Genomic DNA, 18,027 nt, shown 5'->3' on the forward strand with positions numbered 1-18,027 from the left:
CAAAAAGTATAGTTTGCTCCTCTGGTTATCATTGGTGATATTTGTATTTTGTATGCACATATACTTATTAAATATCAAAACTCTACTTACAAATGGAAACTATTTAGGAAATGGTACAGAGTAAACAGCTGTTTGGGAGGCGAAATAACCGTTATTTGTATCTTCTGGCTTGAGCCAAACATTCCGAATCCCGGAAAAGATTCGGAATGTCTTCATGTATTTCAAGTCTTCTCTCGAACGGTTTACGGCAGCCAAAGTCACTTTACGTCAGCGGTAAAGCAATGGGCTAGCTGACAATAATGATTTGAGATAACCGGGCACTGTAACGTAACTTTACTGAACTTTGTCTGTTTTGAGGCTGTTAAGTATATGTTCTCTTGAATATCTCAAATTGACTAACATTACCCACCCAGCCGCCTCTAAGCACCCAGTTTTATCTGTACTCAGCGTCTCTCTGTGAGCCAGTGGAGAGGTATTGCTTTTAGCCAGTCATTGCTATGGCCTCCGACAGCGGCGACAGCAACATGGATCGAGAAATGATCCTAGCCGACTTTCAGGTGGGTCTCTGTTTGTTTATCTCTGACATTGTGTACAGTCTGTAGTGTTCTGCCTGCTGTTGTTAAAACAACTTAAATGGCTGCCGTCAGAGACAATAACTCTGGTCGTAGGAAACAGCAAAGATCTCAGAGTTAGCACAAAGAGCTAACTAACTGACAGCTCGGTAACGGACATTTACTAACCGAAAGCTCGGTGTTTACATTACACTCTACCGAAACTGCCGGTCCAAGTATGGGATAACACTAGTATTCAGTGCCAGTTTAACGGACAATGAAGCTGCTGCGTCCATTAAAACCATCAACCTGTTTACATGTTGCCTCTTGTTCTAGCAGTTTAATACTTAACATCACACTTTGACACATTCAGGCTTTCTGTCCTCACACACCTTGTTTTGAATCAACTTGTTCTCAGCAACCATAATCGGTGATCTTCTGCATACAAGTGCTAGACAATGTCTTCTCTCATGTAAGTTATTTTTTCGTGTAAAAAATATTTTAACATTGAGGGAAAATTGGGTTTCCCAATTGATTTAGTTTAGAATGGCATAATTTCCATCAATAGTCATCACGCTATGATTATTGCTTCCTGATTGAATAAATTACCATTTGATAAAGTCATTTGTAAGACAAAAGTAAAACCACTGTCAATTCTGGGGGTTTAAGTAGAGATACAACACTGAATTGGCCAGAGATTGGAATCGAAGAGTTTTTGTCTGATTAGCAAGTCAAATACCTAAAAATCATACTTTCTGTTTTATTTATTTACAAATACATCCTAACTAAGAAATTCCACTATTTTGTGGCCTATAAATGCCTCAACCAGCAGCAGGTAATTTTAGGCAGTCGTTGAGTGTAATAAAATAAGATAAAATGTTGCGCACAGAAGCGTTCACGCATAAATGTCAAAAACAAAAATGAAAAGTTAAGTACACCCCAAAAACCCTAGACATCAAACAAATATTGAAAAGCGCAGTTTTTTTGTTTGATGATGTTTGTGACAGACAAAGGATCACTTGGAGTGACTTCCTGCAAATCCAGTAGAACTCGGTTATCTGATAGATTTCAGTCATCATGTAAAAACCCTTTTAAAATACACACATTCACCACCTTTAAGCAGCAGTTTGATAACAATTACCAGCGTGTGGGCGATGTAGTGAATATGCTCAAACATCTGAGAAAGAGGTCAAACCCAAACACTATCATCTACACACCAAAACATGTCATTACCAAACATATCAGCGCAAATGATCAGTCAGACCTGTGATGAGCAATCATAATGAAAAATGTCAACCAAGATATTTATTGAGAGTAATTTTCAGTACAATGTTTCGGTTGGTCTTGAGGCACACCAGCCATTGCATTAAATTGTTATGGCTGCCAAAAATCTAAAATCTGTTATATCATTCCTCCCATTTAAAGACCTCTTAATGAGACAGCCTGGTATACTAGTGTTACTCTGTAAGCAGCACGCGAACGTAAATATTCAATATACTGCGCAATAAGCATGTTACTTGTAAACTACTAAAGTGGGTGTTCATTCTATAATTTTGGTTAAATGTGAAAAAAACAGTACCAACAATTTAATGATCAGTGTTATATTTGCAGCAAAATAATTGTTGCACGTCTGTTTTAAATAAAACCAACTAGTTCATATTATACATCTGTATTTTAAAGTTTTTGTGCAAATCCAGTGAAACCTGGGTGTTTTTACTCAAGGTTCTTATAGTGTGAGACTCGTCCACCGGCCCAAACCTACGTGGTTCCAGATTAATGTCAAGTTTTGTATTTCAAAAATTAGCCCATTTTATATTCAGCTCAGTTTTCTAAAGAAAGTTAGGTATAATGAACAGACTTCAGACTTTTCATTTCTAAATCTCCCATGTCTCCGACAAGGTCATTAAAGGCTAGATTGGAGAGATATTGTTGGCTCTTCTTAAATAAGGACATCTTTTGTGATAAATGAGAGAGATATGTTGCAGCAGACCTACATTTTCATGGTCCATGCTACAGCAGCTGAACACATATTGCACTTTCTGTTTTTCTTTCCTTTCACAGGCTTGCACTGGAATTGACAACATCGCGGAGGCAATCACTCTGTTAGAGCTCAATAACTGGGATTTAGTGGTAAGTTCATTAACTTCTGGCTCTGGGCTTTACTCTTGAACATTTAGTTTTCAGTTCATCTAAAGTGGAAGTTTCAAGAGGGCAGTGATCATCCGGCGGCACACAGTTTGTTACCTCGCAAGAGTCAAAACCCTGTCTTCAGTTGGGTGACCGTTTCTGCCATGCAACCTCCCATCTCAGCAGAAGGTTGTTCTGACACAAAATTGTAAGTCCTGAATGGTGTGAAGGAGACAACGTGGTGTTCAGAAAGAGTGGGTGCAGTCTGGTTTACATTAATTCATGACGAGCCCCTTACAGTGATGTCCCGTTTGGAAGGGGTCAGTCTATAATTAGATGCATGCTGGCAGGAGCTCAGCAGCAGCGCAGACAGTGGGGGCTGGACTTTCTGCGGCGGTGGATCTGATGACTTGCAGTTCCTCTGCAGTGGGTGTTGGTTTTTGTAAAAAATTAAAAACAAAAACAAGGCTGTGGGATAGGCGAGGATCAGGGGTATGACTTATGAAGTGATAAAGGTACCCAGTAACTGATTTCTTTTGTTTATAATCTTTTAGATCTGTAGTTGAACAAATGTCAATTCCAAGGTTATTGAGCCATAATTTCATCTTCAAAAGTACTCTTTATCTACCCTTCAAGTTTGAATTATGATTAGGAATACTGATGCCTTGCTTTCTGTAACTGTAGCAGTTGCTGGAGCCTGATTAAGTCTTGCCTGCTTATCTCTTTGTCACATGTCACTGTAAACTTTTATTCTTCAAAACGGAAACTAAAATGAAGGGACCTACTTTTATTAGTTAGGTTGCCACACATAAACTCTCTTCTGTTACTTTTACAATATTGCATAATTTGCAGCAACTACATGGGACATTTCAGTTTTCCTACGTTTAAGTCTGAGCTATTCTTATTGTTATAAACACAGTTACTGCTCTCTGTATGCTAATAAATGAGGACCATAGTCTTCATGTACCAGACGTGCAAATGGTGCTAAAATGGGTGTATAGCTATCTGCATGTTCATATTGGGATTATATAAATGTGGGAAGCCCCATGCCTGACCTCCAATCATGTATGCAAGTTTAAATCAGTGTGAATTTACGGCGCAGCAGGGGAAATCAAGCTAAATTATTGTATTATTATGATTTACTTTGAAGATGACAAGGCCTGATTAGGCGAACAATACGTTTATAAAACCTCTAACTTCTAAAACGGTATATTTTTAGAAAGCTATGTCTGAGGATGGGTGTTTACTTCTGGACCGTGTGAATGATGTTTGCACTGAACAGTTAATAGGCCTACCACAAGATCATGACCAGCTTGTCAGGAGGTTTAAGCAGTCGGTGTTGTGTATCTTTGTTGTGCGTAGATGCACACAGGAGGTGAGGGTTTCCTGAATCAAAGGTTTTTTTTTTTAGAGTGAGTTTGTCACAAGTTTATTTTTCTCTTTCAAAGCATCAAAATATGGAGCTATGAACAAATCTTGAACCTTGATTACAGGAGGGGAAACTTAGATCTCCATAGAAAATGCTCTCCTAGCTGGGGTGTTTGGACAGCGAGGCCTGTCAGTGGGAGGTCTGGGAAATGTGAATTTAAGAAACGGGCCATCGGTTTATTAAAATAGAGACGGGTCTGCCTCTGATCAGCTGGAGGAATGTCCGAGAAAGTGTGTGTCATCATTTGATCTGTGCAGCTCTGCATAAAGTTTGGATCAAGTTGATGCTGTACGGTGTGATGAAGTGATGTGGATCTAAAATAAAAGCTCTCAGACAGACAAGATAACATGCAGCAGGTCTAAAAGGTGATGGTTTAATCCTCATCTTTTTGAAAAACATACTAATGAAATAACAAGATCTAACATAATATTTGCAAAGACTTTATCATTGTGAGAACCTGCTTTTTAGGTTTCGTTTGTGGCGCAGTCATTTAAAACCTGAAATATCAATAAGTTAACTGCGTTTTGTTCATTAATGTCCCAAATTCTGTGTGCAAAATTTGTCAAAACCCAGTTGTTTGTGTGCAGGGATTGGCCAGTATCCACACGGTTTCATAAATCAGACTATGATCATTTCTGCACCCAAATTTACTCTAGGTTTTCATAAACGAGGCCCTATGCCTCTGAGCCAGTATGTACAGCGGGGGAACATTTAGAAACACCAGATCTATTTGTTATGTAACAATTTAGCAGGGCCTTCTATCTCTGTGTTATTCTAAATCTTATCTTTAGTTATCAGAGGTACGTTTTGTCATTGTTGCAGTGAAGTTCAGTTACTTTGTATCAGCACTTTATCACTTCACTTTATGTCATTAACACTTTTTTATAATATAAAATTGTTCTGTAAAACAAAAGCTTCTTATATTTCTTTTTAGAGAAGAATTTAGTTTACTGTCTGTAAACACTGGCTTTTGTCTCACCTTTTAAACCTTACAAATATTACAGATAACTTGATATCTCTCTCTCCCCATTTGAAAACTGCATCACTAAACACACGTGCTTGTGCAATCTTGGCTGAAAGGTGCATTCATTTGGCCTGAAAACGGAGGGCAAAGACAAACTTCACAGATCGATTTTTGAGACCAACTTCTGCAACTTATTGGGCAAGCTCAAAATCTGCTTGTTCAGTCATCTTCTGAGCAATCGGTGCGTGGTTGTAACAGACATGAGCACTACATTTGAGTATCTGAATAGATGAAATAAATACAAAATAATAATAAAAAGGCCAGTCACCACAAAATAAAGACAGCAGAATAGCAGATCTCACCTATTCCCCACTCCCCTTGAAAGCAAGGCTCCATGTAGAGTAAGTGTTTGGCTTGTCCCCCCCTTTGCTCACAATTGCAACAGAGAAACACCTGCTTCAGCTGTAAATTTAAAAGTTTGTTTCAATTTAACAAAAACCCATGGAATGTTTTTCTGAAGAAATCTGTTTTAACGAGAACTTGCTAACAGGGTTCCTATGTAGTTTGGAGAAGTATGGAAATTTGAGTTCAGTATTTTCTAGGTCTGGATAAGTATGGAAAAACAAAAACAATAAGGAAAAATATTTGTTTTTCTCTACTCCATTTTCTTTCTTTCTTTCTTTCATTCAAAAAAGTATGGACATTGGAGTCTCTTAAAGTATTTGCATTTGTAAGTAAAAAGCTAGCAGGAACCCTGTATTGAACAATAAAAAAGACAAAATTTTCTTCTAAGCATTAATTAATAACTTCTTTTATTTAATTTAAAACATTTCTGTTGCTTTCAAGCAACAGAAATATGTCTGGCTATGATTTTAACCTGAAAATTCCAGCAAACATTATTTCACCTGTTTTCTTGTGTAGAATAGTGGCAGTTCGAGTGAATTTCAATTGTCCATTGAAACAAAAGTGTGCCTCTAAAGCTGACAGAGGTTGTATTTGTCTTTTCAGTGCCTCTTGTTCAGGTCAGCCTCTTTAAATATTCCAGCTGCCACGTTTTGACACAGTTGACTTGTTTGAAATCATTGAGCCAGCAACTTTCACAGTGTCTTTTTTTTTTTTAATGGTGACATCAGTGTCTCGGTATCTCGGTGAAACAAGCTCTTTTTATGGTGGCTCCTGTTCCTCTTTTAGTTGGTAATTGCTTTATTGTTTTAGATGACACGGTTTGAACTTTGTGTGTTACAGAGGAGTTGTCTGTTTTTCTTGTAGATTCTTGGTGATCTGCGCATTAAATAAACGTATTGGGTTGTAAAATGTACGTTTGCTTTTGTTACAGGCAGCCATCAATGGAGTGATACCACAGGAGAATGGGATCTTACAAAGGTAATGACTGCTTGACTATAATTTACAGTAAATCATACAAAATCAAGCTAGTCTTAAGTCATTGGCATAAATTAAATGATTTGTTAAGGTGATGGGATGACATAATCTAATGCTGTATAAAATTAGCTTCACAGACAGCCGTGTCCAATGACGGTGTCCAGGAAACTGTTAATCAGCTGACGGCTCAGTCGGCTACTAAACAGTGAAACAACAAAACAAACCACTGAAATTACTCCTCCGTTTAGTTGTAAAGACATTGGAGGCTGATGTGGCTAATAATAATCTGTTATGGTGGAGCCAGACTGAAGCTGATAATTAGAGCAGAAAAAAGTAGGAATCTGTAGCTACCTGCTGCTGTAGCTAATCAATAAAGAAAATGAGCAGAAATACAAAAAATTGTCCTGGGCTGCTGCTGAATACATTTGCATGGACCAGATCCTTGTTTAGACTGAACAAAATGTGCTTTGTATGCGTCAGATCCATGTGTGTTTTGGAACATAGTTTTACTATCGAATGATCCTTTATTTTTCCCCAAGTAGTAATATTTATTTGTATCGACAGCAAATTGACAGCACACAGCGGCACACTAAAGATGAGCAGTTGTAATAAAATAATTGCACAACTAAATCAGAGGTACTTACTTCCATAAAGGATATTAACACTAATGTTAAGTGTTTTTGTCTACTGTTTTGCCAAACAGGGAAGAGACTCTTTTAGATTCTATATTTTTATAAATAAGAGCTGAATTTTCACACTACTTATTGGTTTTGCCCTGATTGAGGAAGTTGAAACATTGTCGTATTGTAATTAATCATATTTATTTTTCTTTTATCTAGAAAGAACCCTGTGGTTTCAAAATATGTTGCTACGGTATCGACAGTGGCATCGAGTGTTTTTCTTAGTTTCAGAATCGAATTTAAAATTGTAGTATTGTGAAAACCCAGATAAAACCAATGTTAAAGGGCCTTTTAATTAAATTGGAGCAAAACTGTTTTTTGACAGGCTAACGTCAGCAAGAAGCTAGAAAAATGCTATTTACAGTGGGTTCTTTTCTAAGTTTTCTCCTGGGCATTGATATTTATGAAAATTAAATGAAGACTGCCAACACTGAGACTGAGGCAGTTGACATGGATGATAATTCCCCTGGTACGGTATTTATTATGAGGATAGAAAAGGAAACGTGTGAAAGACTGTAACCGCAAGGAAACCTTTCTGCTTAGAATGGAGGTGTTTTCCTAAAGTGTTTTTGTGCTCTTCCCTTTTTCTCCCAACCAGCAGTGGATACTTGTGAATGCCATTCACTGATCCCAACGCTCTAAAACTCGAGATGTTTCTGTTAAACCGTTGTGCGGTTTAGGTCCTTGAGGCACCAATATTGCAGCTCTCTCTTTAGAACACAGATCGCTTTGAATGGAGGCTGGTTGCCAGTGTGACCGGTGGCCAACACATTTACTAAATGCCTGGCTTTGTTATGAGAAGACTGGCGTTGCCCAGTAAACACTGATAATATGAGCAGGGGACAGTTGGAATGTACACCAACACTAGAATCATTTCCCTTCCTGTTTGTGGACTCTTTTCCAGACATTAATGGAATTAGAAAACAATGTCCCTGTTAGTGAGAGCACTAAAATAGTTTTTTCCTGCTGGTCTTACTCATAGATGCAGACATCAGGCATTTCCTGTTTAGTGATCCATGCCTGCCTGTTTGCCTTGGGAATAAATATGAGGTGACAGAAAGGCCCATTTCCTTTAGACATTAGGCTGGATGAGGAGCCATATTTATTTTTCCACCTCACGCAGCAAACAGGATGAGATAATGTCCAAACCCACTGAAAGAGAACTTGAACAAAGAGCAGCATCTCTGGGTCAGCAAATCTCCATAAAAAAACACTAGATGCTATGTAAAGACAGTACTCAGGCATAGAGTGGAGTTCTGCATTAACTGACCCAAAGTAATGAGCTGATCTGCAGAATAATAGCACATAACGCAGCTCATAACACTACTAATTTAAGGAAAAGTTAGGAATTGATTTACAAGTGTGTTAGTGATATCTTGCCAAGGTCATTACTGACTTCCTTGTTTGGTTTTGGAGTGTTTTTTGTTTTTTCTAAAAAAAACTTGATATTTTAAATTACGATATCAAGACTTTGTGATCAGTTGTTTACACATTCAGCAACTGTTTCATTTCCGGGCAGTGACTTTACCAGCGAGGCGAGCCAGGCCACCATGTACGGACCCCCCAGCAACCCAGAACCAGTTGATGCAGCAGCAAGAAGTGCGGGTCCACCCCCTTCCTCATCATCTTCCTCCTCCTCTCCTCCGTCGTCCTCCACTTCAGCATTTTGCCCCATCAACTCTTCTACCCGACACATTGTAGAGCGCCAACCCCGAATGATAAACTTCACGGTGGAATACAGGCAAAAATCGGTGGAGCTGATGCTCGAGGAGAGCAGCACAGTTGGTCAGCACCACACACATGACCTCGCACTCATAATATGCTCACACTCTGAGAGAAACGATTGTGCTTGGTAGAGCTGCACCAATCAGGTGCATCTCTATCATGTCAGATGCATCCTATTCTAGCCAATACTGACTTCTTTTGCTTTTTAAAGGTCTGAGTTGCATTTGACGTTTGGACTGACTCAAATTTTGGTTGTTTTTGCTAAGAACTGCTCAACAAAGAATTAAAAGAAATATGGTCTTGATTTGTTTTTTTGTTTTTTTTGGTAGAGGTATTAGCTTTAAACTCAACAGTTGAAAAACTTACAAGAATATCCCCATGTATTCGTCCCTGACCGTCCCTTTAATGTGATTCAATTTACAGGAGACATTAAAGGAATCCTCCAGACAGAACTCGGCATTCCAGCGTCCAAAATGCATCTCAAGGGATGGAAGAGTGGAGATGTGTCGGATAGCGTGAGTTCAGTATCTGTTTTTTTTTTTTACTACTAAGATTTAAAATCTCCCAATGATGTGTGAGGATGAAATTATCTAAAGCTGCTCCTTCTGTTTATCTATTTGGTGCATATTTTGGGTTTTAGCATTTTTATGTTACATTTATGTTTTTACCAATGTTGGCCAAAACATTCTGGAATAGTTTGCTAATTTTTAATGAGTGCGTTTCAGTTAAGAGAAGCATTTTTGTCTATGTGTGTAATCAGACGGTGCTGAGAAGTTTACACCTTCCCAAGAACAACACCCTATACGTCCTGACTCCAGACATCGCCCCTACTGCCAGCACCAGCAAAAACAGGTAATGTTCACTACCGCTGGCTTAACAACTCTTCTTTTTCCATCTGCTTTTTACAACAAGTCATTCATTCATTAATCCTGCTTCCCAAGCTAGATTGAGTACTTTAAATGATTATTGTACATGCAGTACTTACTAGCGAACACCAGGTGGAGATATATGTCCATTTATAAAACAGAATCCAGCCAACAAACTTTACCGTCATTGATTTATCAGAAAACCTTTGACCAGGCGTCGCACATTCATATCCTCACATCCACTGTGACATTTTGAAAGGAGCGTCAGCTGCCACAGTCCTTGTTTATGTAAATAATCATTTTATCCCCTCCTCGTGTATTTTTTCTGCAGAACATTGTTTTTTCTTGAATGTAGCCTTTTATCTAGGTCTTCATATGTTTTGCACAACATCCACACAAATCACAGTTTATGCCGTTTTCGAAATCCTGCACAGTTTAGGAAATAAGGGTTTGGAAAGAATGCTTTATCATTGTTCGGGCGAGCCTTTTCAGGGTTGCCCTTATGGTGTTCTTGACTATTTTATAGTGTTAGCAGCTTTTCAGTCTAAAGGGTGACCCAGACGGGGTCAGCAGTAATTCAATCACAGGTGGCAGACAACACTCCTTTAAATGCTTTAATCAAAGAAATGTATGTTTTTTTTTATTTCAGCGTCTTATTGTAGATAGATCAAAATATGTTTGAACAAATAAAAATGAGATTAAAGTGTACACAGATTGGACTGACTGAAGGATCATTTGTTGTTTTTACGACAGTGTTTTTGCAAGTATCACATAGTTTATGGCAATTTCTTGTCACGCATTTAAACCCTTGCGCTGTGTTTTACTGTCAGTGGTTCTGTAAACATTTCTTGGTAAAATAAGAAAAATGTCTGTTTTTCTTGTTAAAAAAACTTACATCCCAAAGACTGATCTTGAAGTATTCTAAAACATAATTATAATAATACATTTTAATATTATGACATGATGATGGTAATAAAAATGATAATGATGATTGTATCATTGAAAATAATGATCAATTCTATATATTAAATTTTACTTTTAAAGTTTGTTTTGTATTCAATATTTTAGATCCAATTTCTTTTTTTTCTTTTTTTTTTTTAACCATCTAATCAGTACTTGGGTAAGCTGTCATCTGAAGCTGTCCTCTTTTTGGCACAATGTGTACAGCTTGAAAGACTCATAGTTTAACAGTGATTCTTCCTTAGTTCTCACCCAAACAAGCATCCACATGTCAGCAGAACCCTTGTGTAAGTCATTTGGCAGTTTGCCTTTTTGCCTGCTAGTTAGGCTAAGTGGTAGCTATATTGTGTTGGCAGCTAATGGCCCTCATCTCCCCAGTCTTCCCTCCGCTGCGCTCCACATCCTCTCACTCCCCCACTAACTGCTGTGTCTTTTTAGCAGCACCGTTGCCGTTTCCCTAAGTGTTATCGATATCATTTTGGGTGACAGGAGCTCATTATTTTGCATCAGCTATTTTAGCTGCGGACAGTTGGGGCTGAAAGGTCCGGGCGGACTCCCATTGTGTATGTACGTGTATTTGTGTGTGTGTGTCTGTGTGTCTGATGACCCTGCTGTCATACAGGGAGAGGATAGGTGACAGATCACAGAAAATGAGGGGAACGGCCCTCCTGGAGGGAGACCAAACAAGCTGTTAGCTTGGAATAAAAATAAACTGTTCTCACACCATATACCCACAGTATGCTGACAATTAGTTTGCAGTGTCTGCAAATCTGTCGCAGTAAAAACAGGCCATCGGCTAACCTTTCCAGGTAGACTACGGCACATTATTAGCAAAACACCAACTCAATGCTGTAATGTGTTAGCATAAACAAAATTAGCTGGACTTTACTTCTGGTTTATTCCGTTTACCATTACAGTCATGATTATTAGGTGGACTTCAGCGCTAGGCATGGGCCAATATATCGTAGTGTGATAACATTGTGTAAAAATATCATCATATTTACACAAGAATTTAAAATTTAAATATATAACAATAAGCTTATTTAAAAAATCAGCCAAAAGCAACAGTTAATCTCACTGCTGCTAAAATAATGTAATATAGTGATTATTAGTTATAAAAATGTTATCTATAAATATTGTGATGCATAGACTGAACACAGGCTAAATGTAGTAGCTTGTTTACAGCTGGATTTGACTTTCTTGTGAGTGACACAAAGTAGTTATAGCACCTTGCTTTCACCCAGCTGACTGGCAATGTGCAGCAACAGTTGTGGGAGGGGCCACTTTGTGTTTTATGCTATGGTCAAAACAGTGGGAGAAAACTTGCTGTGGCTTCTCATTAAATTGACTATTTATTAAAACTATTTACTGGCTTTGAATCTGTAACTTTAAAACCTCTGTATACCTAAAATCCAGTAACTAAATTGTTCACTTGTCTCTTGATGTCATGTAAAACAAGAAAATTAAAGACATAAGTTTTAGTTTTTTAATAAGCAGTTTTTGAAATAAACTTGCCTTAGTTAAAAGCATAATCTTTGAAGCTTAAGTTGTAGTAATGGGTTTCTGACACATCAAAACCACACCACAGTGCTTTTGTGTCCATGGCAACAAATTCTTTTCACTAATTACAAGCAAAATGACTCGCAGCATCTCTTCTCGGGTGCATATTTTGTCCAAGGCCTTTTGAATTTTTCATCTGCTTTTTACCATTTGTAACCTAATATTGTTAATGTTTTTTTAAAGCTATTTTAATTGCTTGGAGATTTTATATTAGATCATTTTTGCATGTTTTGTGTATTAGTTTTGCAATTTTAAAACCATTTTTAGACATAAATAAAAAAAAAAAATGCCTCTTCAAAATAACCACAAAGTCAGCTGTATTTATAATCATTTTAAGTTAATTTGTTTTGCTCAGTTCTTTAAAATGTTTCTTTTTCAAATTCAGCCCTCTCTCTATATAATAAGTCTTATTTATGGTGTCTACACCTATGTATTTATTTGTAAATGTGTGTTGTTCTGAACTACAATTTAATTTGGTTACTTCTTCTGCTAAAACGTTAACATGAAAACATCTATCGTCACTTTGAACAGAAGCTGGAAACCATTGCAGAACAGCCGTAGTGCATGGGAGTCAAGATGGTCAATAGTGTTGTCCTCTTGTGAAAAAGTACAACTGGGTGCATGAAACACTAACATTTGGCAATACAGAGTAAAAAATTCAATGCAATTTCCCTCAAATATGTAGTCAGTCTGGTATCACATTAAACATGTATAGAAACGGTTGACCTTATTGTATCTCAAACAAAAATGAAATCTGCTTCTTAAAATGTGACATTATCGGACAAGATTTATTTTACTCAATGCACCAGTGTATTTTTTTGTATGAATGTATCAATGAAACTTGTGTCCTGTGAAAGCTCAGCTCTGGTCTACATTGTATGGTCACTATTAATCGTATCAAGTGAGTAGGCCCAAATTGTTGCTGGGTGACAACGCAAATGTCCCATGAATCGTATATCCAGCGATTGCTATGAGCCTGGCTCTCAGAGCACACACCTAAACCGAATCGAGCGATTATACAGAGCTGCACTGTCATTACGGTCGCCCTGAGCAAACGTTCCCTGCTCGTCTTGTTTGATTAGAAATAAATCTAGAGGCTCTGGGAGATTTTCCTCTGAGCACCAATCCTCCTCCGGTAGTTATTTAGTTAGCGATGTGATGGGCAGTTAGCAGTGCGGTGTGAAAGCCCGGGGTCTGAGGACAGCCATGTCGATGACTCTGTGAATACAAGAGAGTGTTGAGGAGGAGCTAATCTCCTGCATTAATGATGAAGGTCTGATGAATATTTAAATGGAGCCTGTTTCCTTTCTTGTTTATTCTTTGCTCCAGCTCCCAGCAGCGTGTTTGCCAATGAAAGGTTATTTTAATTTGAACTCTCAAAGAAGTTTGAAATTGCACAAGGACTCATTAGGTTTTATATGATTTTGTGTGCTTTTGTTTCTTTCTTTTTTTATTTGTCTTAGCCTCTTGTTCACTCAGCAGTGTGTGAGTGATCTAGCTGCAGAAATGTATAGCTTTAGGGGGAGATCTTATCAGGCTCGATGGAAAGGATCCAACAATTAGCATCTTCTCTAATTTTCAGACAAAATGGCAGACCGAAACAGAGCACAGCCTGAACGGTCTCACATTCTTCTGCTTTGTTGTGGATGTAAAATGTGGCGGAGGTAAGAAGACAATATGTGCAGTTCTTCATCCCCTCTTGGTCCCTGCTGTGAAGGCATGACGAGTTTGCTTGGTGTTTCAGTGTGTTTTTAAGCAGTTTTAGAAGTAAAAGCACAGGTTGCAATAATCAGAATATTTCAGTGAACAGTTTGAGAAGCCAGGTATAGGTCAATCTCTCAGTGCACATAGTGGGCTAGTTTTTTGTCAGGCACATGTCACATTGTGTGCATGCAGGTGCATCTCTGTGTCTGGCAATACTTCTTTAATAAGGTCTGGAGTCTGCTCTGTGCCAGAGGGACCCGCAGCTGAGACGACGGGCTTACCTCAGAATGAAACCAATCTGTTTAGCCTGCTCTTCTCCCCCTGCACAACGCTCCATTTTTGCTGCCCGTAAAGTTAAATGACATTTTCCTCCCTCACGTTTATGCCCACGTCAAGTGCCTCCAGAGATGTTGCAGGCTGACCTAGATGTCACAGACTATGTGTGTTGAGTGAGAAAGAGACCTCTGTTGGCGGAGGCAAACACGAAGACATCCGTATTTCAACCCTGGACTGCTTCAGGGTCTTGCCTCGGAGCCTCAGTGGGAAAAGGCACCCAGAGAAAGGGATATTAGGCTGGAAACGACCCATGCATCGAGCACATTTTCTGTGGCAGGTTGACGTTTCTTGGTGAAACCTTAACCTGCAGATACAGATTATGGACAATTCTGATTCTCTGTATGAACTATGTTCTAGAGGTTGTAAGAAGTGTCAGTCAGTCAGTCATTTTCTACCGCTTATTCCATAGTGGGTTGCAGGGGAGCTGGTGCCTATCTCCAGCAGTCTATGGGCAAGAGGCAGGGTACACCCTGGACAGGTCACCAGTCAATCGGAGGGCAACACACAAACAACCATGCACACACTCATTCATACACCTAAGGGCAATTTAGAGTGACCAATTAACAGGCATGTCTTTGGACTGTGGGAGGAAGCCGGAGTACCCGGTGAGAACCCACGCATGCACGGGGAGAACATGCAAACTCCATGCAGAAAGACCCCCGGCCGGGAATCGAACCCAGGACCTTCTTGCTGCAAGGCAACAGTGCTACCAACTGCGCCACCGTGCAGCCCAGAGGTTGTAAGAAGTGTATTCAAAATATTTATTTCTAGCGTTCCTGTCATTAATGGTTGTAGGTTATTTTGGAGAGGAGGAGACATCACGCTGTGTGTGTGAGAGAGAACAGTTGCAAAACTAAATTTTATTCATTTTGAACAAAGACAGAATGGTCTGAGTTAACATTTTAAGCCTAGCATTTTATACCAGGGGTCATCTCTAATAAAACTGTCTCCATGTGCATTCTCTTGATGTTTTAGATCATTATTTTAACCCTGATGTTTTCAAAAGTACGCCAACATTTCTAATCTACCATGTTCATTAACAGAAAAGGATTGAAAGCTCAGGATAAAAAAAGGATAAAAATAACAGCAACTTAGCCGTAATATGTTCTGCCTTCCTGTTTTCTAGTGGGAGTTTTGCTCTCCTTTGTGGCCTAAATGAATCGTGAACACGTTTCAACATGTTTAGGAAATGCAGTTTCCATTTAAATAACTTCTTGAAGGCATTTAAAAAATGCTTCATCTTAATTTTTTAAACACCTCACTGACACTTAAAATAGCAAGCTTTGAATCTTCTCTTTGTGACAACTTCCACACTATGTGGGGGTCATTACAGAGTGAAGTTAGTGTGACCTGGCAGCACTTAGGTATACCGAGGTCCCTAATTGAAAAAATGTCAGGCTTCTGGTTGGCTGGACACTGGTCAGGACTGATCAACCTAAAAATCAGTCGACTGTGGAGAACAGCCGACTTCTCTACTTGAAGCATGCTAGCTTGGTTTGTATATAATTATATTTATTCATGCAACAGGCCTCTTTAAACAGATGGCAAATTACAAGGAAATGACTCATTATGTATGATATTTTTTTTCATTTCCTGCAGAATGCACTCAATGATTGGAGTGGCTATATTTGTTGTATAGATAAGAACATTTTTTCCCAAAGTAAATCTTGAACAGAACTCTACCCACAAACACACATAGTGTTTTGTCAGCCTGCCATGAATGACTGATAAGATGTTCCTTCTTTGCTTGGAAGGACAGAGTAACACTTCCTCTCAGTTTACCCTCTATCGCTGCCTATTTAGGAGTTTAGCTGCGTGCCAGCAGCAGCTCGGGACCGTGTCCAAACATAATCATGATATTAGCAAGATCCTTATTTATGTGTCCCTACCCCTTCCATTTCTCCTCTTTCACTCTCTCTCTCTCTCTTTTGCAGACACACATGCACACCCATCTTTCGTCCTTCTGCTCAGCCCTATTACATATGCATCCATCCTTCCCACTTCCCACTTTTCCAATCTTCTCCAGTTAGCTACAACAAACATTACATTTACATATTGATTTCGTAGTTTTAGTCAATGTAAATATGCTGTCATTACAGTAAATTTGAGCTTCTGTTAACATAAGCTCGTCCAGATCTGCACAGATTAAGGGTGTGATTGCATAATTAATATGTGCTCTACATATTAATTCCCTCAGCCTCCTCTTTCTCTAAAGTCTTCCTCCTACCCTTGGTTTCTGAGCCCCGATTAAGTGCCCGTTTCGGCCCTTAAGCCTCCCATTGCTATTCACCCTCACAGATCCAGCGTTCGTTAAAAACGTTACTTAACCTCGCAGCTTATTGTAAATGAAGCCTCCAAAAGTTGAATTCCCTCCATCTTCCCTAAAACCTAATGAGTTTCTCCGACATCGCTGTAAGGTACTATGTGAGTTACTGGTGTCAGTCCAGAAGCAACCCGTCAGATCAGAGGTTACCTGTAAACACTCTTTGCTGCTGATATTCAGCAATTCCTCTCCTTCGTGATACAAGAACTGCAATATGTTGCCATAGCATTTCATTAGTTAACTGTTGTACTTTTTTCATTCATAGTAAAGAAATTAGATTTTATTTTGAAGTCTGGAAATAAAATCAGTCGCCCAGAGTTTTGCGTTTTATCTAAACCGTATGCTTCAATTCTTCAACCAGAGACTTCGGTGCATTTTGTCGGGATTGTTTTGTGATAGATCAACCAAGATAGAGTGTGAATGTCATGTAGATGGAAAAAGTTACGTGGTTTTGAAAAAATGTAAAAAGTAAAAAGCTAAAAGAAATCCTGTTTGCGGTTTCGCACAAGCCATTTCTGGTGACACAGGAAAGAGGGTGCTCCAGCAAGATAAGGCCAAGATTGAACTATTTGGGTGACATGCAAAATTAACACTATGCATCACGTTGAACTCACTATTTTCACTCTTAATACGTGGTGGTGGCAGCATCATGCTGTGGGATGCTTCTCTTTATTAATGACGGGGTAGCCGGTCGGAGTTGATGGGGAAGATGAACTGTATTCTGGAAAAATAAAACTTGTTGGAGGCCAAAAAAAGACTAGAGCTTGGACCTGAGGTTCACCTTTCAGCAGAACAAAGACCCTAAACACAGTCAGAGATACCATGGAACAATTTAGATGAAACATATTCATTTGTTTAAATGCCCCACTGAAAATCCAGATGTAAATCAAATTGATAATCTGTTGCAAAACCTCAGCAGTGATGTTCAGACGAATGAGCTTGACCAAAACATTAAAAGGCCAAAAAATCAAATAAAAAAACAAAAATCCAGGTATGCTTCTCTCTCCATTTCACAAGTACTAAAATACAGAGATTTTTTTGGTTTGGTGTGAACATTTTTAAGAGTTAAGAACACTTTTTGCAAGGCAGTGTAAATAGATTTAACAAAGGTAATAATAATTAAAAAAATTAAATAAGCAACAATGCATACAGTTCCACAGTTTACATAACTAACACTGAGGTGGAAGCCCAACCATATCATCAGGAGGGGATCCGGTTGTGCTACTGTAATTTGTTTACCATTCAAGTCTGCTTCAGAGGGGTCATTGGGTTTTGAAGATGAATCACTGAAGGCTGTCCTGGGTTTGTTGGCAATAATGCAGCTTGCTAGGCTCCATGCTGCTTCTGTGCAGGTGGCCATGTGCGAGAGCCTGCTGTGCTGAACGGTACTCTGGCCAGGCTTGTTAAGACACCACCAAGAAA

General features: G+C 38.8%; 1 protein-coding gene across 1 annotated transcript in view; it reads left to right on the plus strand.

The window, feature by feature from the left end:
• Window positions 1–244: 244 nt before the first annotated feature.
• The window catches only part of faf1 (Fas (TNFRSF6) associated factor 1), an 82,818-nt gene continuing 65,035 nt past the window's right edge, over window positions 245–18,027 (plus strand). Inside the window, exons 1-6 of the mRNA XM_047375305.1 lie at window positions 245–557; window positions 2,613–2,681; window positions 6,408–6,454; window positions 8,651–8,916; window positions 9,280–9,371; window positions 9,617–9,708. Coding sequence (XP_047231261.1) covers window positions 498–557; window positions 2,613–2,681; window positions 6,408–6,454; window positions 8,651–8,916; window positions 9,280–9,371; window positions 9,617–9,708 — 626 coding nt within the window. The 5' untranslated portion in view covers window positions 245–497. The remainder of the gene's footprint in view (window positions 558–2,612; window positions 2,682–6,407; window positions 6,455–8,650; window positions 8,917–9,279; window positions 9,372–9,616; window positions 9,709–18,027) is intronic.

This window comes from Girardinichthys multiradiatus, chromosome 9, assembly GCF_021462225.1.
Source record: "Girardinichthys multiradiatus isolate DD_20200921_A chromosome 9, DD_fGirMul_XY1, whole genome shotgun sequence".
In the NCBI taxonomy this organism is placed as follows: Eukaryota; Metazoa; Chordata; class Actinopteri; order Cyprinodontiformes; family Goodeidae; genus Girardinichthys; species Girardinichthys multiradiatus.